At 42.9% G+C, this 22,825-nt stretch overlaps 1 protein-coding gene across 2 annotated transcripts in view; it reads right to left on the reverse strand.

The window, feature by feature from the left end:
* Nucleotides 1–7,591: 7,591 nt before the first annotated feature.
* LOC147102304 (clathrin heavy chain 1) overlaps nucleotides 7,592–22,825 on the reverse strand; it is an 89,027-nt gene continuing 73,793 nt past the window's right edge. Inside the window, exons 28-34 of one of the 2 annotated variants that reach the window (XM_085964717.1) lie at nucleotides 21,937–22,068; nucleotides 20,573–20,683; nucleotides 20,017–20,187; nucleotides 18,422–18,643; nucleotides 15,191–15,211; nucleotides 9,763–9,838; nucleotides 7,592–8,597 (exon numbers count right to left, since the gene is read on the reverse strand). In XM_085964717.1, coding sequence (XP_085820843.1) covers nucleotides 8,476–8,597; nucleotides 9,763–9,838; nucleotides 15,191–15,211; nucleotides 18,422–18,643; nucleotides 20,017–20,187; nucleotides 20,573–20,683; nucleotides 21,937–22,068 — 855 coding nt within the window. In that variant the 3' untranslated portion in view covers nucleotides 7,592–8,475. The remainder of the gene's footprint in view (nucleotides 8,598–9,762; nucleotides 9,839–15,190; nucleotides 15,212–18,421; nucleotides 18,644–20,016; nucleotides 20,188–20,572; nucleotides 20,684–21,936; nucleotides 22,069–22,825) is intronic. The other variant, XM_085964718.1, reaches the window with a different exon arrangement.

Genomic DNA, 22,825 nt, shown 5'->3' on the forward strand with positions numbered 1-22,825 from the left:
TCTGCCTTACTCGCAAGACTCCTTGCATTAAAATAAATGCCATCCAGCCTTGCCATACTCCCTTGTGCCGTTACATATTTGCTCTGCCTTCCAGGCTGACTTGTTTTTTCCTCTATATTTGGCTGTGCATCACCCCCTACTATAGCTCCACTCCGTATCCCACCCCCCTGCCAAGTTAGTTTAAATCCCCCCCAACAGTACTAGCAAACCTCCCCGCAAGGATGTTGGTCCCGTTTCGGTTCAGGTGCAACCTGTCCGACTTGTACAGGTCCCACCTTCCCCAGAAGCAGACCCAGTGATCCAGGAAACTAAAGCCCTCTCTCCAGCACCAACTCTTTAGCCACGCATTCATCTGCTCTATCCTCCTATTCCTATACTCACTAGCACGTGGCACCGAGAGTAATCCAGAGATTACAACCTTTGAGGTCCTGCTTTTTAATCTGCTACCTAGCTCCCTAAATTCTTGTTGCAGGACCTCATCCCTTTCCACCCATGTCGTTTGTACCAATGTGAACCACAACATCTGACTGTTCACCCTCCCCCTTCAGAATGCCCTGCAGCCGTTCAGTGACATCCTTGACCCTGGCACCAGGGAGGCAACATACCATCCTGGAGTCACATCTGCGGCCACAGAAACTTCTATCTGTTCCCCTTACGATAGAATCCCCTATCACTATTGCTCTCCCACTCTTTTTCCTTCCCTCCTGTGCCGATGATGTCGCCAAGGGACAGCATGTAGATGAGAAATAGGAGGGGGCCAAGGATAGATCCTTGGGGGACACCAGAGGTAACGATGCGGGAGCGGGAAGAGAAGCCATTGCAGGTGATTCTCTGGCTACGATTAGATAAGAATGGAACCAGGCGAGTGCAGTCCCACCCAGCTGGATGACGGTGGAGAGGCGTTGGAGAAAGATAGAATGGTCAATCGTGTCAAAGGCTGCAGACAAGTCAAGAAGGACGAGGAGGGATAGTTTACCTATGTCCATAATCACAAAGGATGTAATTTGTGACTTTGATGAGTGCCGTTTCGGTACTGTGGCAGGGGTGGAAACCGGATTGGAGGGATTCACACATGGAGTTGCGGGAAAGATGGGCACGGATTTGGGAGGCGACGACGTGTTCAAGGACTTTGGAGAGGAAAGGAAGATTGGAGATGGGGCAGTAGTTTGCAAGGACGAAGGGGTCAAGGGTTGTTTTTTTGAGAGGGGTGATGACAGCAGATTTGAGGGAGAGTACCTGAGGAGGTCTGATAGGTCTTTAACATTAAAAAGGGGTTTGATAGGGTAGATGTAGAGAAAATGTTTCCACTTATGGGGCAGTCCAAAACTAGGGGTCATAAATAAGATAGTCATTGATACTGCAGAAGATATAATTCAGGGGGTTTACATGTGTTAAAGCGAGGCCATAAAAGATCCCATGGCCACTATTTCGAAGAGCAGGGGAGTTCTCCCTGGTGTCCTGGCCAATATTTATGTCTCAACCAACATCACTAAAAAAGATTATCTGGTCACCATCATATTGCCGTTTGTGGGATCTTGCTGTGTGCAAATTGGCTGCCGCATTTCCTACATTCTAACAGTGACTACACTTCAAAAGTACGTCACTGGCTGTAAAGTGTTTTGGGATGTCTTGAAGTTGTGAAAGGTGCTATAGAAATGCAAGTCTTTCTTTATGATGTTGTATCAAATTAAAATAGTAAAGATCTGACTCCTCCCATGTGGTGCTGGAGGATATGGACAAGGATGATCCCGAGTTCGGTATCCAGCCTGTGCTGCGTTAGTTTGGCAGCCGCGGAAGTACGGTTGGTACAGCTTGCCTCAGTGCCAATGGGGCAGGAAGGGGACAAACTCAGGTGGGTGGTGCAGGTTCCTGCTCCTGATCGCCACCTTGTGACATTTGCAGGAAGGTGCAGGGACAGCAGGTGGGAACTCCGACTGTCTACGCTCACCATCTCGGCTCACAGGTGAAGAATGGGCTCACTGGATGAGGTGCTGGAGGGCAGCTGGTGCCTGTGGGTCCCGTATCCCTGTGCCCTCGAGACAGAAGGGGGGGGGAAATCTGACCTCATCAATTTATTGAAAATATTTATTTCCAATCCTGGATATTACGAGTAGAAAGAGCTATGTCAAGATGTAATAGACAGGGTAATCCTCACAGTGGGTTTCACTGGGATATCCATCAATCAACTGAGTGTCATTACCCCCCACCACATCCCATTCAGGTAGAGAGAACTAATTTCCTGAATCAGATTTAATGAACCTCGGATCCTCTCTGACCAGCGATCTTGATTTACATCCGGGCTTTAATTTCTACCCAGCGCTCGAGACTGAGGAAGCAGCTGGGCCGCTGAAGGGAACTGAAACTTCCTGAGCAGCTGAGTGTGCACGGTTAACCCTTGCACTGCCAATCTCAGCTTCCATCTGCCACGTGCTTTATTTCCCCTCCCTCTCTTGAAGGTCTGTTTACATCGTGCACCGTTCTCCAGCCGAAGGGAGGGGCAGTCAGGCCACCGCTGCCCAGGCACCTTTCCCTCCCGCTTTATTTTTTGGGCTATTTCTTGGGTTTTCCCACTTTTCTCCTGTAATTCTTGTTTGACACCTCTGCCCCAGAGTGAATGGCTTGCTCCCTAGTTGCCGATGCCCTGGCCACTGGGAGATCTCCAATGTTGCCCAACTTAGGTGTCAGCCGTGGGTCAATGGGTAGCACTCTCGCCTCCAAGAGAGAAGGTGGTGGGTTCAAGTCCCACTGCAGGGACGTAAGCACTTAAAATCCAGGTTGACACTCCAGTGCAGGACGGAGGGAATGCTGCACTGTCAGCAGTGCCATTTGCCCTCCGTGGTGGACGTAAAAGATCCCATGGCACTATTTTGAAGAGCAAGGAAGTTCCCCCCCTGGTGTCCTGGCCAATATTTATCCCTTAAACATCAATAAAACAAATTAAATGATCATTGTCTCATTAGAATCATAGAAATGTATGGCAGAGGAGGTGGTGTTTTGTTCCTCTAAAACAGCAGCCTATCCCTGTGCGCTAGAACTTAGAGTGACATGTGCGTGTGTCTAAACTGCGGGCGTGTCTCACTTGAAGAATGTATGACTGATGGCAGCCCACTACACCATCCACTCACTAACAATTATATCTGTGTTTGAAGATACTAACCAGCTGCGCATGCAATCCTAGTTTATGACTAAGTCTTGCCAACAGAGGAGGAAAGTGAGATGATTGTCTCGAGACCTGCCAGGGTCACAGCAGAGTAAGGGAGCAGATTAGGTCCTCATCAGTGACATATATAGCTGGATCTTACTGAGGATTTCACCACAGAATAATCATTGGTTAAGCCTGCAAAAAATCACCGTTACCCATGACCAATAAGAGTTCCTTTGCTCCTCTGCTGGAGGTGCTAATGCCCTCTGGTATCTCACCCAAGGCATCAGCATGAGAGGTGTCAGTGTGTATTTGCACCCACCCACTCCTACCCTTAACCAACATATCTACATAATATTTTTTCTACCAAATTCAACTGAAAAATGTGAAGGGGGGGGGGGGGGAAGAGAGAGAAAGAAACCTGCTAGAGGTCTTCAAAGATTATGAATGGGTTTGATAGAGTAGACGTAGAGAAGATGTTTCCACTTACGGGCAAGAGCAGAACTGGGGCTATAAATGTAACAGTCACTAATGAAGCCAAAAGGGAATTTAGGAGAAACTTCTTTATTGAGAGTGGTTAGAATGTAGAACTTGCTACTATAGGGAGTAATTGAAACAAATACCATGGATGTAATTAACTGAAAGCTAGATAAGCACAAGGGAGAAAGGACTAGAAGGAGATGGTGAGAAGGGTAGGAGGAGGCTTGTGTGGAGCATTAACAGCAGCATTGACTTGTTGGGCCAAATGGCCTGTACTCTAATTCTTTGTAATAATCAGTGGCAGAAGCCCCATTGATTTTCCTGCTCTAAATCAAAGATAATGGAGCTAATTGTAGTTCCCTCAGCTTGGCTTGGCAATACCAATCTCAGCCAGGTGGTCATTGGTTCAAACCCAACTTTTGGGGGGGGGGGGGGGGGATTTGAAACAAATAACCCGAGTTAACGATTGAGTGCAAGACTGGGTGCAGTATTGTAGGAGGAGCCGTTTCAGCAGGAGGGGGGGGGGGGGGGGGAAAGGGAGAAGACATTAAAACACCATTCCATCTGTGTTCTGGCAGATGGAAAAGATGCCATTACAGAAGGAAATAACAGAAAATGCTGGAAAAACTCAGGGCAGATAACATCCGTGGAGAGAAATTTGAGTTGAGGGTTCGGGTCAAACCCTTCAAAACTGGAAAAAGAAAATAGATCGAAGGCAGGGCTGTGATCGGACAAAAAAAAGTGAAAGAAACAAAAAGCAGTAAAAGAGACAATTAAAAAAAGGTATTCGAAGGCAGATGAGATAGTAATAGGCTGAGATTAGGTGTATAGTGTACTGGCAGGGCAAGAGATAGCTGCCAGGTACGAGAGAAACAAAAAAGGGGGGGGGGGGGGGTGGGATGCCAGGGGAAAAGGAGTGGAAAAATTACAAGAAAAAAATGTAATAGGGACCGAGGTTATGATCTGAAATTGTTGAACTCGCGAGTCCCCGGAAGGCTGCAGCGTGCCTAATCGGAAGAGGAGGTGCTGTTCCTCGAGTTTACGTTGAGCTTCCGTGGAACAATACAAGAGGCCAAGGACGGTGAGGTCGGAGTGGGAATGGAGCGGTGAATTAAAATGACAGGCAACCGGAAGCTCGGGGTCACCCTTACGGACTGAACAGAGGTGTTCCGCAAAGATTGGGTGACCGCTTTGCGGAACACCTCTTCAGTCCGTAAGGGTGACCCCGAGCTTCCGGTCGCCTGTCATTTTAATTCACCGCTCCATTCCCACTCAGACCTCACCATCTTTGGCCTCTTGTATTGTTCCACGGAAGCTCAACGTAAACTCGAGGAACAGCACCTCATCTGATTAGGCACGCTGCAGCCTTCCGGACTCAATATCGAGTTCAACAATTTCAGATCATAACCTCGGCCCCCATTACATTTTTTCTTGTAATTTTTCCACTCCTTTCTCTCTTTTCCTTTGGTTTCTCACACCTGGCAGCTATCTCTTGCCCTGCCAGTACACTTTACATCTAATCTCAGCCTATTACCATCTTGTCTAGCTTCAAATACCTTGTGTCTTACTTTTGTTTCGTTCACTTCTTTTGTCCAATCGCAGCCCTGCCTTCGATCTATTTTCTTTTTCCAGTTTTGAAGGGTCCGACCCGAAACGTCAACTCAAATTTCTCTCCACGGATGTTGCCTGACCTGCTGAGTTTTTCCAGCATTTTGTGTTGTTATTTTGGATTTCCAACATCTGCAGTATTTTGCTATCGTCCCATTACAGAAAGATCCTGGCTAACATTCATCCCTTAATCTAAACAGATCAACTATTTTTTCCACTATTGCTGTTTAGGGGACTTGTGCACAAATTGGCTGCTACATTTGCCCACAAACTAGTGACAATAGTAATCCATTGCCATGAAACCACCATCCTACTACAGTCTTACCTGCTGCAGATAGGATGTACCCCTTTTAAAAAGGGGTGTGGTGGAAACCAGTACTGTACATGGTAGAAACAGGACTTATTTTAATCAGTTTGGGAGTTTTAAAAAAAAATGAAGCAACCAGCCTTCAACCTTTGATCCACTTACTATAATCAGCCCAGGGCGCCAAGACCCAGGTATCAGTGAAGAGCTTGGCAGTTCAGCCTTCACATTGCAGTGTTTTGATTAAAAATCAATCATTTGCTACTGAAATATTAGTGTGGGTTTTTTTGACCAGATTAATGTTTATTATCCAAATAGTCTTTCATTATCAATGCAAATAGAAACAGATCCAAGGTGAATCGCCACCACTGAGCATTGACTGATCAAAAAAGGTTGTCTCAAGGACTAGCAGCTGAGCACTCAAACCTGCATCACCGCAGTCATCAACCCTGCATCTTTTCACCTCATTACTGAAAGGAAGCTAATTTCTACATTCCAGTTTTTAAATCACCTCGCTACCCTCCTAAAATCAATAACAGAGCTTCATACCATCTACAAAGTTTGTGGGTAAGTAGGGTGGGCTTCCTGCAGTATTGCTGGCAGGCTCCAGGCTGGATGGAGTGTACAGTAGCAGGACCTGGGAGCTTGTCAGTTGAAGTTCAGCACAATATTCAGGCAAAGGATAGGAGCTGGAGCATTCAGAGCAGACTGTGGGTAAAGGCAAGGTAGCACATGCAGGAAAGGAGCCACGAGAAAAAAAAAAGTTTAAGACCAGAAACCCTACCATAAAGTTCTTGCTAGGTCCCACCAAGGGGGGGGGGGGGAGGGAAAGAGAGAAATGGAGGGAGGAGGAAGGTCCCAGTGTCATGACAACTACAGATTAAATATCAAAATCAATGGAAGAGCTCCAAACACAAAAGTAAAATCACCAGTTACAATTAGAAGTGGCAAGAATAGAGCAAATATTTAGATTTGGACTGTTGAAGCTTACGTTAAAAGCAGCATGGGTCCCAATGGTTAGAAGATCTGTATACAGGAAGTGAAGGCAGGGAATGTAAATATTGGCTAGAACACCAGGGAGAACTCCCCATCTCTCTTCCAGTGCCATGGAATCTTATGTATACCCAAGAGGGTAGATGAGGCTTCAGTTTAATATCTAATCTGAAAAATTAATCCTCTTGGAGCCCCGGTAAAATCCTGGTAATCTGCACTGCACTCCTTCCAAGGCCAATATATCCTAAGGTGCAGTATCCAGAACTGTACACCATACTCTAGACATGGTCTAACCAGGGCTTTGTATAGCTATAACAAAACTGCCTCCTTTATATTCTAGCCCTCTAGTTAGAGGCCAACATCCCATTACCCTTTGATTAATTTTGTACCAGACTACTACATTAGTGATGTGTACATGGACCCCTAAATCTCTGAACCTCCACTGTTCTGAGCCAAGTTCCACAGCTAAAAGCCTGGTACAGCTCAACACGTGCGCTCAGGGGATAAACACTTGATGGAAGGCACCCACTGCCCACAGAACCAAAGCCCAGCCAGAGCAGGTACCTTCAAGTCAAACAACTGGAGTGAGTGATTTGTATTCCAGTGAGGGAATTGTTAAATACATCAGTTCAGAATGTGTCCTCCATCTACATTAGATGTTGGGTACTTTCTCATGGCGATGCAGGTTTGACCTTAGGAGGAAGCACTTTCAATTTTAGTTAGAGACAGTACATGCAAGCCAGATACAAGCCTGCTTATACAGCCTTAAACTATGTTCCTTTTTTATATAAAAAGGAATCATGAGGAATAATTAAACTGAGCAGATAAAGGGTACTCGGTTAGAGGTACTGAATCCAACAATAGAGCTTAGAACCACTACTGAAATACTCAGTTTGTGAACACATCTTAATTCAGTTTATTACTAGAACTTTGTAAGCTTCTAACGAGTTCTTTTTAAAGCCCCACCCCCCCCCACATTTGTCAGAGGACAATTGACCCCAGTTGTAAGAATTAATGAACTAGAATGGGCACAAAGGAACAAAGAAAACACACCCACACACAAATCAGCAGAGATCCATAGTCCTGTTACTTTATTTCCAATCAGCTTTCAAATTGCACAACTGACAGGACAGTTTAATTCTTTATTCTGTACACTCAGACAGTGACCTAACACACCACAATATCCAGCAAACGCAAGACCTTAGCACAGGGTTGGAAACACAGACTGGGTTCAGGGAGTTTGTCAAACAATGGTCCCACATCAGCACTGTATTAGCACAAAAAAAAGGCCATCCTTAACCATGAGGAAGTAATGGTGTAGTAGAAACTTTAAAAACCTCTGCATGGTTTTAAACTGAGCCTGCATAGATCAGGAAGAGTCCAAGTTTGTGAACTTTTTGTAAGTCTTCAAAAAAATTGAAACTTTACAGAACTAAATTTCCAACTTTCAGATCATGGTGTTGGGTGCACTGTGATTAGTGTTTCCTTTTTTGCTCATCAACATCTTACAGGTAAGCAGCCAAGTCCTGTACTCAACTTCTATCATAACTTTTATGAATACAATGAGATTTACTGCTTTATTTTATTTTATTTTTATTTTTTATACAGCCCACAAGCTGCTCACAGACAGTTGGGAGATATTAAGTATTGTCTCACTAGAGTGCAAATCAAATTCTTTACAACAGACTGTTTTGCAGGACATGTGCTCGCACAAAGAGCTTTAAATGCGACAACCATTCCCCTTCGAAAAAAAAAAATCACAATCTAATTAACATGGAATGTGAGAGATGAGTTAGACAGCTGTGATCCAAACATTTAGAACTAGAAAACAAAACAAAGACTGAAGTCCTTCATGACATACAATATAAAGAGCTTTACTTTCTCTCCTGTTGCAAGGTGGAGGGAAACTGGCAGATGCTGAGCAGGTGGGTAACTGGGATCTATTGCCTTACATACTATACCCATATGTGCCAGGCTGAGCATATGGTTGGGCACCGTAACCATAGCCATAAGCTGCCTGTGGAGGGACGCTGACACTGGGTCCTGCTGTCAACATGAGCTGCGACTGACCTGCACAGAAGAAAACAAGAAAAAAAAAATTAGTGCACATCCAGGTTATTTTGAGGGAACTATTTGCAAGGGTCTCAAGATGTGGACTGTTTGAAGCACAAGAACTTGAAGAAACCACAAAAAGTCCATTCCTTCTGCAGATCAGTCATTTAATTGCAGGAAAATTTTGTATAAATACCCTAACGAAAGTGAGCAAAACGCTCATGTCGCCACTAACACTACTTGCCAAACATTTCCCCCAGCTCCAGCTGGAAGACGACTTCATCCTGTGGAGATTAATCGCCATTTATAATTTAATCATTAACCAGTTACAATATTTAGGCTCCTTCAACAAGTTGGATCAACCAGGTGGAAGTGCAATAGTTGAGAAAAAATTCTCATGATGCCCATTTGTACCATCAAACATCCAGTAGTTCCTTGGACTAACTTTTCAAATTTGGCTTGCATAGGCAGCATTTTCACTTGTGCACTAGGGTTAAGTACCCATGACAGGTCTGTCACAGATGGAGCAATCATAGGAATTAAGACCATTGGGCAACAGATCAGTGCCCCAAATATCAGCAACACTGTACTAAAACTTTCCAGTGGATAAAGTACTTTGTGCCATGGTGTGGGTGATTTGAGACCCAGGAAGATGCAAAACAAGTCACTAGGATTTCAGTTTTTAAAAAGTATGGGGAGCAAGCAATTTAAGCTTGATCAATTTGAATGGCAAACCCAGAGTAGTTACAAGTTGTTGCCGGAGTCACTGCTATTAATCAATTTACTTGAAGTCATAGGTTTAAGTGCAATGAGCTGAACCAGTCTAGTGATAGTCAGCCCGCTGGTGAGGGAAAAACTTTGTTATCTCCAGTGTCAGACTTTTGACCTGTGCTTGCAGTCCAAGTCAGTTAGGCTACTTACACCTACATGTCAGCATTTAAGACATAGACCAGAGTCTTTGATCTCAGACCACCAAGTTTCTGATCCAGTATCTTTATATATGTTCATAAAGATCCAAACCTTGTGCTTGATCAAATTTGAAAGTTTTAGCATTGATATTTTAGCACCATGCTCAATTTACTGCAAAATCCCATTACATTTCTGTACCTTAATTGCCACTTTGTAAATGGTTAAAAATTAAGAGTCCATAAAAATGAACTGTACTGTAAAGCTATTTACAGACCATAAACAATGGGCGTCGTCTCCGTGGCCTGCTCCTCCTCTTTCCTCAGTGATTCAGACACATCCAACTTGTCCACCTGAAAAACCCAAACAATTCCCAGTCACTTGTCTCCCAATGGCAAGATTTGCTTCTGCTGAACGTCAAAAGGAAAAGCCTTACAAATGCTTAAAATTGTTAGTTAGAGATTTCCAAAACAGAGGACGAGTGACCATTCAATGGATTGCAGTGAGCAACACAAACTACTAATTCAGTTGGTTTAGATGTCTAACGTATGGCAAAGCTGATTAGTTTAGTTTACTGCTGAATTTCTGGATTGCGGTTTCCTTTTGCCCAGAATGCTGCATTCTTCTCTACAATTACTGGGCAAGTGTTCTAACCATCAGAAGGAAAACCCTGGCACGTCGAGTGACCTGCAGCACCAACATGCAGGACTTTGGGGTGCATATTCAAACATCCACCTCGAAGGCATCAGCAGCAGAAGAGCCACTCGAGGCCCATTTATGTCCAATTGCTTGTTTCACAGATTTTTTTTTTGGGGGGGGGGGGGGGTTGTGTAGAGGATGGAAGGCAGGGAAGGAGACGAGGACAGAAGACAACATGAAAAAGGTGTTCCTGCAACTTTAATACTTGTATTTGAAGTTAAGTTTCCAACTAACCAAGCAGTGAGTGGCTTCTGGATTGGGAATATCTGAGTCACATGCCAGAGATACAGCAGATCAGTGACTTTCATACACCAAGCACCTACTGCTTTCAATCAAGAAATATGACAGCCAGGATACACAAGCCTCATATTTCTGCCTTGTTCAATACCAAGAGGGCCAGCCACGGAGTTAATGGTTTTTAAAACTTGTTGCAGATAAAGTGGGGAACAAGCCAGCTTCTCTATAGTCTGAAGACAAGTGCATATCCAGTTGCATTCACAGGAAAATGTATCCATAAGGTCTACACATTTCCCATGGTTTATAGTGCATTATTTCTTTCCCCCAGCACAGGGAGGATAAGGTAAATAGGAGTTGGAGCTTTTAGTTTACACTTAACTAGCCAATACAAGTCCCTCCTCAAAACAATGCCTAGTAAGGCAGCAATGGAACCCATTTTGCCATATTCCACATCCCCAGCAATCTCTAAGAAGGGACATGAATAAAAATCTCAATACCATTGTGTAAACACATTCAGTTGTCGGGTCCAGGTTAAACAACTGCATGCAGCAAGGATGCTCTGTATGAAATCCAAAGGACTGGAGTAAAAATGAATTTTATTCCTGAAAAGGAGAAACTGAACTACAGAAAGAGCTCAATTGTAGTTTTAATTTTCCTACACTACAGATAAGAAAAACCCCTTTTGAAGTTTGCTTTGTGCTTTCCCCCAGATGTAGCAACTGGATCGACACAAGTTACTATGTTTGGACAACAAAGCTGATTGATCATTCTTCAAACTTCTAATTAAGTTTTATGAAGGCTCAAGTTCACATTTCTTCCCCCTCCTTGCTGGGGCATAGTTCTACTACCCTCTGGTAGTCAGTCAGTCAGTCAATGACCATTTACAATCGTGGTCATTACAGCAAAGCCCCATTCTGAAGTCCATGCTTGCTTCCAACAGGGCTCACTGAACAGCCATCGGGAGCAAGTGCCCAGGCTGATCGTCCTCCAGGGAGGACAAAGACCAATTGTAGTGCACCTGCTCCTCTGGACAGCAGCCAACTCAAGACTGGGGGGGTTTGAACCTGGGACTTGACTCAGCTACTCATGGCCTTAACCAGCTGAGCCTTAAAACAAGAGCTGTTAATCCTTAAAAGGCTCAAAGTAGTGTGTTAAAGTGAAGCTCATTATATAAAAGAGATTTCAAATGTACCTATGCAAAGGCTTAAGCGGTTAGTAAAAGGAGCGCTAGCTCACCAACACAGGATATAGAAATGCTGACGATTAACTGTTGCATGCAATATTTGCACCTTGGCCTTCATCCATTGAATGGTCTCCCACCCCCATGCTTGTTATTAAGATATTATTGTATTAGTCAGAGGTATGCAGAGAAATCAAGATGCAGATCCAGAACAAGCTGTAATTAAATGAAGCTAGAGGCATGGGGCAAAACTGTGGGTTTTAAGCAGCAACCAGTGTGAACAAACTAACAGGGACTTGTATAAAGGCAGTTTGCTCATCCTGCCTGCAGTGGCCCCATCAACTGGAGCAATCTACTCTAGTCACCTTTCCCTGCAGATTCATATTCTTCCCTTTCCAAACTTATCCCATTCCTTTTTGAAAATAGTCTTCCCCACACTAGCCACCTGTGAAAAGCACGAATAAGAGTCTGTCACCTCGTCAGAGTGGAAATAAACCCATGTACCCTCGAAACTTTCAAACTTCTTCTCAACCTTCAAAACTTCTTCAACCAAGCAATCAGCCGCTACACTGGAGCCATTTGCTCACTCTTGCCGGAGGGACTGTAAATACCATTAGTTGAAAAAGCCAAAGCAAATTTGTATGAAAATTATGTTCTTGTAGCACAAGAAGTGAATTTGTTGGTGTTTGGGACAGTTAAAGCACTAACCCCATAAACATTCTTGCCAGAGTATTTGAAAATTCCAGTGTCTAGGCCATTTAATGTAGTTACCAAGACCAAAAACAGGATTTAAACATTTATGAACCAGTTTAGTCACCGAATCCTGGAGAACAGAATACAACAGGTGAAGAATGGTCTATGCATTCTCAATGCAGATAAACTCTGACCGAGTTTCTATTTGGGATGGCATAGAGAATCCAAATCAAATGCAACTCCAGATTAAATGAAGGAATCAAGTTTACTCAATGGGGAAACTTAAACATAACAGGTAGCAGTGGTCTTTAAGTTCCACTGGCAGGTTAAGTAGAGATTTATGCACAAGCTGAATGCTAGTGATTGTCCTGGAAATGGTGCTTTTGGACACTCACTCATTTGGTGTGCCAGTGAAAAACCTAAAACTGACCCCACCATTACTGTCACTTTTAATTAGAATGGACATAGCACTGGTGATGGATCCACAATTCATTAGAATCATAGGCATAAATTGAGACCAGCAAAATATACTTGCACACCTCCACCAGTGCAGTATTCTACACATTGAAAAATATTGACCATCTTGGAGGGACAGTTTCACTCATTTAATTGCAAGAATCTTTGTCAATTAAACAAGCTATAAAGTGGGTTTACACAAAACCAAAGTTGCTTTTCAGCGAGAGGCCAAGTTATACTGCCGTCCTCACAACTAACAGCCCATCAGGAACAGACAGCGGTAGAAGGGAAACGCAGGGTCAGACATTCTAATTAAGAGGAAGCCGTCCACCATATAAGGCAGTTTAGTCTCAACATTACTGCAAATCAAGCCCTAGATTTCAGCTTTCTAAGCAAATATACTTCAAGACAACCCAACTGTTTAAGACAGTTTATAGTATAAATGTCTGGTTTAAAGCCATATCTGAATAGATTAAGATGGAATCCTCAGCCTACATTGTCCGATATCCAAAAATTCTATTTGGAAAAATGGCACTAAAATGTAGTCTGTCCCTGCTCACCCGTTTCCACATTAGTAACCATTAGTTTAAATGAAATTAAGCAGATGTAGTTAAAGGCCTTTACCTTTCAAGATAATGGGGCACAGGGAAAACAATGTAAAGAATTAAAAAGTGTACATTTGTCAGTGAGCATCAAGTGTCCCTTGATATTCCACCCCCCCCCCCATCTCCACTGCTCAACACAATAGCAAGTGCCTTCTGCAGACACACTAGTACCAATGCTGCTCTCCAGTTAGTGACTAAATGCATGACCATTTCCCCTTCTAGTGTGGGGAGGCAACTAATCTTTACTTGACAACACCCCAGTGAGGCCAGTATTACTGTGAGCACAAGAATCAAAAGGAGGAATGCACCATACATCAAAAAAGGAGCTGCTAATTATTCAGCTATTGCACCAGAAACATTACTTCACCTAAATATCATCCACTCACATGCCTAATCATTTAGGACATATCTGGACTATTCACCCCCTCACTGAATTTAAAGATTTTAATTGTACACTGCCATGCCACAAAGAATTCAGTAACTTAGCTGCAAGTGACCAAAATGTAACATCCACCCTAAAAATTAAACAGGGAGGACGATGCCTATCCACCTTGCCCAAAGGATACATATATTTTGTAACCATCCAACAGCCACAACGAGACAAGGAGGAAGCATTAAGCATAACTAAGCAGCAAATCTCATTATGGGACAGATGCAAGTGTTGCATAAAATTAAAGCGTTTTAAACTGATCTGCATGAAACTTCTCAATTTTTACATACCCCTTGTTAATAGCAGTTAGTAGAGAATACAGAACAAACTGCAGCACAAAAGGCTTTTCCACAAATTGCAGCCAGCAAACTGCAGTTTTGATTGAGAAAAACATGCCGATTATGTTTCATTTTAGCATTTGTGTGCATGAAAAAGAGGCAAAAGTACTGAAGCAAAAAAATGGGCCCGAGAGATGGTTCTGCCAAACAGGCTCTTCAAAAGTACACACGCAGCCAAACAGCAATGCTTCATGGCCTCAAACGTGACCCCCTTGCAAATGGAGTTGCACATGCTCAAGTTTTAAACAAACACACCGCAGTTCAGTTACCCGTTTTTCACACACACTCAAGTGGCTGGGAGGGGGCTACTGAATGGTTGTACCCACAACACACACTGCTGCCCACTTGCCCTAAAGTCCCTGTGGAAATAGTTCCACCCCATGGAGCCACTTTGCCGTGGCACAAATTTAAAAAACTCAGATTTAATCAAGCCCAGTTGATTTCTGGCTACCTCATTAAATGGGGAAAACATTTTCACTTGGACACTAAACCTGAATTTGAAGAGCATCCTCCGAAATGAGGGGCTCTTCCCTGCCCTTAAACCAGTCGGCCAAAGCCAGAGTTTGAAGCTTCAATGGGGCACCACAGGGACTAACTTGAGAAACAGTGCGTGGGACAGGTCCCATCATGAAACCCCTCAAACTGCCTTGTGTCTGTCAGAAGGTATTAACAGAACTAGTTCATAAGCTGGTTCACAATCCTCTGGAAGAGGCAAGACGGTTTGCATCTTACATCACAATCTTCAATATACTCACATCAGTAGTGTAATACCACAGTGGAAAGTTTTCAAAATTAAAAAAGTGAAAACAAGTCCAGTTTTAAATTCTGAAAGGCAGGGATTGTGAACCAGTCACCATATGGCCACCTGCCAATTCCTGCCAGTGACTTATAGGTCACTGCGAAGGTCCTCACTAAACACTTCAACTGCTCTAACTCTGCTCGGAAGGATTTGCAGTGGATCTAGTGGAATTAAAAAGCAGCAGTGTAAGATGGGGAGGAAACAATTCATGCAGATTTCCTGAGGTTCAGTCTCCAGAACTAAAGATGGAAAATGAGTCAACTTTCACCTTTTTCTTTATTTCATCAACCTGCAAGGGAATTCAGAGGGTAGCAGCTTAGAATCCAAACTCCATGTCCAGCACAATAAAGCAGGTAGAAAACAGCAAAACAAGGAGCAAAAAGTCAAGGAAGGAAAACCCAGAATGGGGAGGGGCAGTGGAAGGGAAGAAAACAGTAAATAGCAGCATTTCAGTGTACTACAAAATGTCAGGAAGGACACCAAATATACAGATGAATGCTGGCAGAATAAAATTGAGACAAGTAACTCACAGCAAAAATGGGGACTGATATTATGGTGTACTTTAGCTTAATCTAATCTAAAAATCAGACTCCGCTATTTAACAACTGTGCAGCGCAGCTTCCAAGTCTTCAGTATCCCATACAGCTGTTGTAACTTGGGTCAGATTAGAAAACCAAGAATCAGGAGTAGGCCATACAGCCCCTCGAGCTTGCTCTGCCATTCAATAAGATCATGGCTGATCTGTATCGACTACCTCTAAATTTCCACATTTAAAGTCTCCATTTCCCAAACCAACCAACTTCTCCAGATCCATATGCCAAGTCACATGAATGGACTGTGGGAAAACTGACCATTAATACTTTCAAGCTATATGTGAGATAAAAAAAAAGGACAAAGCAAGCTAGCAAGTCTTTGCTTCACTGTGAAGAAAGCAAGCCCTGCTCAGCCCAAGGCCCAGTGTCCTATATAGGAAACATACCAAGTGGTGTAGTCCCATGGCAATCAGAGCCATTACTTGCAAGGGTAACTTATAAACTGGCCAACTCTTGGCTACGTGGAATTTAAGTTTACACTCCTCCAGACTGGCTGCAAGTTGAGCTGGATTTCAAACCTAAATTTTATTATGCCATTCATCTGCAAGCAAAAAAAAGTAGTCTGCAACACGTACAGAAAAAACAATTAAATCTCAAAATAAGACACTGCAAGCATATTAAAGGATTGTAATTCTACACAGGAAAGTGTGGCCCAGGAATGCAAGGTTGTTAGATAAGGCATTACAGTGTAAACAAAGTAGTGCTGCAGGTGTGGATAAAGGAACCGGATAAAGGAAGTCTGTTGGCCAGCTCAGTTTCTTGCTGTCACAATCTCAGCCACTTCTCAGCATCAGATACGATTCAACTTGGAGAAAGAACTTTGTTACTCAGACCAAGTTTTGTTAGTACAGTACAGCACGATCTAGACGGATAATGTCTTCAATCACATGCCCATGGTTGGGAACATTTACCAACATTTCTGGTACTGTCTAAACAGTCAGCAATTCTGAAACTTCAAATCAAAAGCAGTGAGGCAACCCACTTTAAACTATCTCCCATTCCATACACTAACTGAAAGCTATGAGAAATTAGTCCTCTTGCTTAATTGTAAAGTTGAAAGTTTACAGTAAGGTCACTACTAGAACCCTCTTAAACTAGAGCATAATTATGTCACGTCCATTGTTTAAAAACCCTACTTACGCAGACCAAGAGCCAAGTCAATAGTTAAGCTAGTCAAACTTAGCTCAACATTACCAAGTAAAATGATCTCCCTTAATAGCAGGGAGTGCAACACCAGCACACTTCATTGAAATACCAAGTAGAACAGGAAAAAAGAACCATAATTCTCAAATGGGGGCCCTGGCAGCATTTTCCAAAAAGTTGTTCAGTTTAGTTCTGTAGGCAGACATTAAAAAGCAAATGGGTCTCCAGCAAAGTTACTGGTTAGCAGTTGAATTAAAGAAAAAAAGCACTACTACAGGTGGTTGCCAGAAGTACAAGTCACTCGAGCCCTGGCCAAATGGAATTGCAATGCTCATTAACAGCAGAATACTCACTGGGACAGGCCTCATGTTAACAGTTAGCACAGTTTAATAAAAATGAAGACGGTCCATCGGCAATCTTGTAGTACAGGAAACTCAGATATCCGGCACCAACGGGACCGAGCTGTTGCCGTCCCGTCAAAACTGCCGGACAAACCAGCGCTCATGTTAAAACATATGGCAGCTTTTGAGCTCCGTATCTAGCAACAAACCCTGTTGCTAACAGCTTCTAAACAGTCAGCCGTAGCTTGCAAGCGTCTCTAGCTAAGCAACCGCTTTAGCTAGACCTTGCAGAGCCTGACTAGTGAAAAAAAAGCAACGAAAAGAAAAAACTTACTGAACCGACTCCTGAATTTTGCCAGTGGCTCGAGCATTCCAGACAGTTAACCTCGGGATAAACCAAAGTTTCCTGTAATTGGGACAGTGTGTGGACCAACAAGTTTTTAAACAAGAGTCTGCACAGCACTGCACTCCCAAAGAGGTTTAAATTACAAGACAAATGAAGTCATTGGAGATTAAAGTTGATGGATTTTTTCCAGCCTTTCCAGAAAGCCTTTTTCAGTAGCCAGATTACACTTAATTTATGGTAGAGTTTAAATGCTTTTTAATATTTAAGTGAAATGAAAGGGCTTTTATAATACCATTGATTAACACTCAAGCATTAAAGACAGGGTTAGGGACCCAGCTGTTCTGTTAGGCTCTCGGCAGTTGAGTAAACTCACTGCAACCCACAGTTGGCAGATTGACTGGTCACATGTGTGATGCAACCCAGTGCTGTCAAACAGATGCTGGTTTCTTGCCAAGAGATTGTCTAAACTTGTCTCACCTAGAGTGGACTGTGGGAGCTAGGAGGAAATAGACAAGATCTAGCAGCTTAAAAGGAGTGGGGAAGAATAGGATTAGATAGGAAAAAAGTTATTTGAACATATAGAATACAAGAAAGGAGAAAATAGGGAACATGAGTGCCAGAACTAGTGTTTTAATCTGGGGTTAATCACATTATTCTGCATGATTCATTACAGGCTCAGTAGAGGAGCTGAAGGCAATAATCTAGTAATGCTCAGCAGGAATTTTACTAGGCCTGCTAGTCTAGGGTTAACAGTTAATCTTGCAACCATTAGGTTGAAGCACTAGTGTAGCTCAAACAGCAAACTCTCAGGTCAGTTTAAAGTTACTTCTGAATCAGTCAAAATACACACAGCCTTCTTAAACTACCAGTTAAGCTAATTGTGCCAGTATGCTGTGCATTTCAAAAAGATGCTGAATCCCCAAAGTAAAACCTCAAACTAGAAGCTATTGATAACTTTGCAGTATCCATGTAGCTCATACAAGCATCTTTGGAGATTAGAATCTCCAACTCTCAAGCTGTGACATTCCTTGCAGTTAGAGCTCCTTTAAGCTCACTCCAGTACCCTGGTCACATACCTTTGAGAGATACTCCCTCATCACCTGGATGAAGTATGGCATTGAGAAATCCATGATATTGTGCCTCCAAGAGAGCTCAAGCACAACGTCTGGCCTCAGCAGGTCGTAACAAGTGAACAGACAGGAAGCAAAGCACTCGTTCTTCCCATCTTCAAGGAACCACTGCAGCAGTTCTTCTGCCAGCTCGGTGTCCTTGGACTCAGACGCATACTGCATAGCATCCTGAAAGCAGAACAAGGGGAGTGCACGATTAACTTGAAGTGCACTGCAAGGTATATACACAAGTAACCGATTGACTAGTTGCCTGCCCCCAGATGGATGATCAATGGCTCCATATGTAAATTTTAAAACCCAATATTCACCCCACTTTTGAAAACAGGACATCCAGAACCAAATAAACTACTTTAAAGTCATTGCTCCAATTATTTGCACCCAATAAATTAATGCATGCAAGTTATTCTACATGCATAGCTCACTCTTGCACAGAAAAGCCACCAAGTCTAACCAGTTTTACACAACTGTTCAGCCCAACCAGCATTCATCCTCCACATGGGCTTAGGATCACTCGCTTGTGCACCCTCTATTTCATATGGTCAGACCAGTTTATGGCATGGTGACCAGAACTCCAAGTGGGGAGCAAGCACAGCATTGCCTCTGAAGACAGTGCTGGGATGTATAGCCAGAGTACATCTTTTAAATGATTTGCACATTGTCCGGACAGTCTAGGTCCTGCAAGTCACCCTGCCATTCCACTCATTGTACACTGATGCATTTTTGCAGTCAATGTGCAATACTTTATCCTTGAGCAAATCTTTTGCTGCATTTGCAGCTTCTAGTACTACATTTTACAATAGTTTGGTTTTGATATCTAAATTATAGATTAGAAACAGGGCTCCAAACAGTCTACATACATCATTCACTCTCCCAACATTACATTTCATGAGTACTTTGCCTCTGGCACAGATTTCAAAATCTCACTGCATTTTAGGTCGAATACAAAAAGAAATAGCAAGTTATCATCATCTTCATTAAAGTTTAACTTCAGAAGTTAATAGGACCTTTGAAGCTACAAGAGTGTAAATATTTGAGCCATTTAACCTTCATTGCATTCCTGTCATATGGGGCAAGCTGACTAGGAGTCTACCAGACTGCTAGAGTGAAAGTCTGATGCCTCCATCAAGTATAGTGCATAATGGCGCTCCAAATGTTGTCATTTGGCTACAGAAATAAAAAAATCTAAACAGGGAGCAGCAATAATGACCACCGAAATTGTGGTTCAAGTTCCCTCACACACTCACTTTGAAATTTCATTCAGTATGTCGAAACAAATCCCAGGGGCTGCTACAATTGGCCTCAGCATTTCTGGACTGAAGGTGGGTTAAAAAAAAAAAGCCAAGATTTCCACTCCAGATTGCAAACTGTGACTTGTATTGGACATTGGGCAGGTAGTGCAGGGATGCGGAATACCCAAAGGAAGTCCATCTAGGCTGGTTTAGAGCTCATAACCCCAGGAGTTGAGAAAAACCAATCTCAGCAACTCCACCTTCAAGGTGAACATGAACTGAACTCGAAAGCACAAGTGAAAGGTATCTTACTTTGTATAGCCTGTCCTTCTTGCATAGCTCCACGCTCTGCTTCCAGCGGTTGTTGCCCTTGAACAGATACGCACCAATTCGTCGGAACTCAATCAACTCGTGTTTCTCAAGCCGCTGAGCCAGGGAGATATTATCGAAGTTGTCATATGCATCTATGGATGTGCGAAGAGCCTAAGTAACAAGGATACATTTTTGTAACTTTCAGTATAACCAGACAGTTAAATGCATCTCCCATCTACATACTAACAGCTGTTCCCATCCACCTGCATCATATCTACAGCAAGAACTGAATTGGCCAGGACCAACTCCACCCACTTACTATCATAGGGTACAGCCAGACGCTTCAGGAATTCTCACATCTACAGTTAGTTAAAAATTTGCCCCACAATCCTAAAACCCTCTCCATCATTTCTGCTCTTCAACCATCTTTCAAGGTCGTAAAGCTCAATCTGCTCGTTTTATCTAATCAAGTGAAACTGTGGTATATATGGGACAGTAAACTGTTGCTATAATACAGCTCGTTTGTGAATACCTCCCGATTCTCATCCTCACCCACCTGGTAGTCCTCCTCTTGGATGAAGAGGTTATTCAGTGATTCATTCACAGACTTGTTGTTGTTGCTTTGTACAGAGCGCAGGTAGGGTTTAACCAGATTCAGCTGCTTAACCTGAAAATCAAGACAAGTTTGAAAGTTTGCAGCTGCTAACCATTTAAAGAGAGTTGTATCCCTATCAGACCAGCCACAGCACAGGGGCAGGTGCTCTAAATAATGTGACAAAACAGTTCAATACCAGATTAAATGAAAAATCAGAATACCATGCAATTCTGAATAGAATTTTCCAACAGTGATTCAGGATCACCACTGGCAGATAAGGTCCAAGGGGCTACAAATAGCCAGGAGCCAATTGGTCACTGGCAGTGCTATGTAGCAGGATACAATTTGCTTGTGTTCTTGGCAACTTTTATCAAAGCCAATGCAAGACACCAAGGTCTGAAGGATCTACCTTCAAAACATGTTACTTTGCAAGATTAGACAAGCATATTTAACCAGGTCTCATACCTGCATCAATGTTCTAGATATCACCTTTGCCACTCCTCAACTTTACCCATCAAGTTTCAGCTACCTACATTACACTATCTAGTACTAGTGTGGCAGAGAAAATGGAAGACCTAATAGAAATTAGCAAGTCAACCCATAATTTCCCCCCCCCCCCACTGGCTCAAGTGTTTACTCACCAAGTAGGCAAATCATACAAGACCAGAAAGTCCCAGGTTCAACTGCTGATATGTACCAAGTCAGCTGGGTAGGCAGAGTTGGGGTGCTACAACTGACCAGCATCCTTGGATCAGAACGGGTGAAGTGAACGAGAATTCTTCCCCCTTCTAGAAGAGTGGGTTCACATTGGAGTGTGGACAGGATCAGGCTTAGGCACGACACCAACCAAACAACCTGCTGGCGCTTGCCAAGGCTCTCGTGAGGTAGTGACAAGAGTCATGGAACTGTACCTAATCAAGGGGTTAATGCACTAGGGAAGTGAAGATACACAAATGGTCTATTATATTTTACCCTGAAATCTAAATGCTCCAGCTTCGATTTCAAACCACCACAGGTTAATTTGAGTCCTAAAGTAATTCAAACATAAAACAGAAAATGCTGGAAACAAGCTGGTTTTTCAGCATTTTCCATTTCTCAGATTTCCAGTATCCACAATATTTTGCTTTTGCAATTCCAGTATCTTGACTATGGGAAGTTCTCAGCTACTGACTTAGAAAAATGTTACATACCCCAAAAAGGATTCCTCAATTAGCTTAACCAAAGCAGCCACTTTACTAGTAGCAGCACAGATTTGTTTATCTGAAGCACCACAAGTTTATGTATTGATATTGTAATTAGAAAATTGCCAGTCTTGCAGCGAGTACCTTGGTGAAGTAGTTCACAGCACGTGTATGGTCCAGACGAGGGGACAGCACCATAAGCAGGTCGTTCAGTAACAAAGGCTTAAATTCCAAATAGAACTGTGTTGCTTTGTAATAGAGCTCTACATTGGCCACCTGAGAAAAATGAAATTGGATATTAAAAAGTGATTAAGAAAGCAAGTTTTACTTCAGCAGGCAAGCCAAGAAAACTTGGCTTCAGCATATTAATGTTACAAGTAGCAAGTTTTTTATAAAAAAATGCTTGTGCAACTAATCTACAGAAAGATTGGAATACAATTCCCAGGAGTTTATACACTTCACATCCAGATCTCCCTTCATATATTGCAAGCTTATCTTGCCCCACACAGCTTGGACAAACCTATACCTTCCTCCAACCACTGGGTGGCACAGTGTACAAGATGTCCATGGTCTCTAGTGTCACCCAGTGGGTAGAACTGGTACTAAACATTCGGTACTACAGCTTTTGTGCAGAAGATCCCCGGTCACATTTTAGCCGGTCTCAGTCAACATCACCCGACTGCACCCCTGTATTTTTTAGTATTTGTTGACTTACTAATCTTACTTCTGTTGCTACCTTTCTCAACAAGGGTAGTGCTTTCAGGCCAACATCTTTTGAAGACAAGGGTCATCAGGGAGGTCAGTATTCAAGGGCCTGTCCTAGCTTCAAAGTTTGAAAGGCACCAGTGTGACAATTAGCTACCAGAGACAAAGTTCTAAAAAAGAGTACTTTTAACTAGTTATTTGAAAACAAGGGGTATAAATGGAAAGAAACATCTCCAAAGTACGAGAAGCTTGCTCAGAACCATAAGAAAACCAATTATTTTCTTGCAACAGCTGTACCTGAAGTTTATCAGCTCCATTAGTTCAGTCT

Source organism: Somniosus microcephalus, chromosome 22, assembly GCF_052327205.1.
Source record: "Somniosus microcephalus isolate GS21.2 chromosome 22, FLI_Smic_1.0, whole genome shotgun sequence".
Classification (NCBI taxonomy): domain Eukaryota; kingdom Metazoa; phylum Chordata; class Chondrichthyes; order Squaliformes; family Somniosidae; genus Somniosus; species Somniosus microcephalus.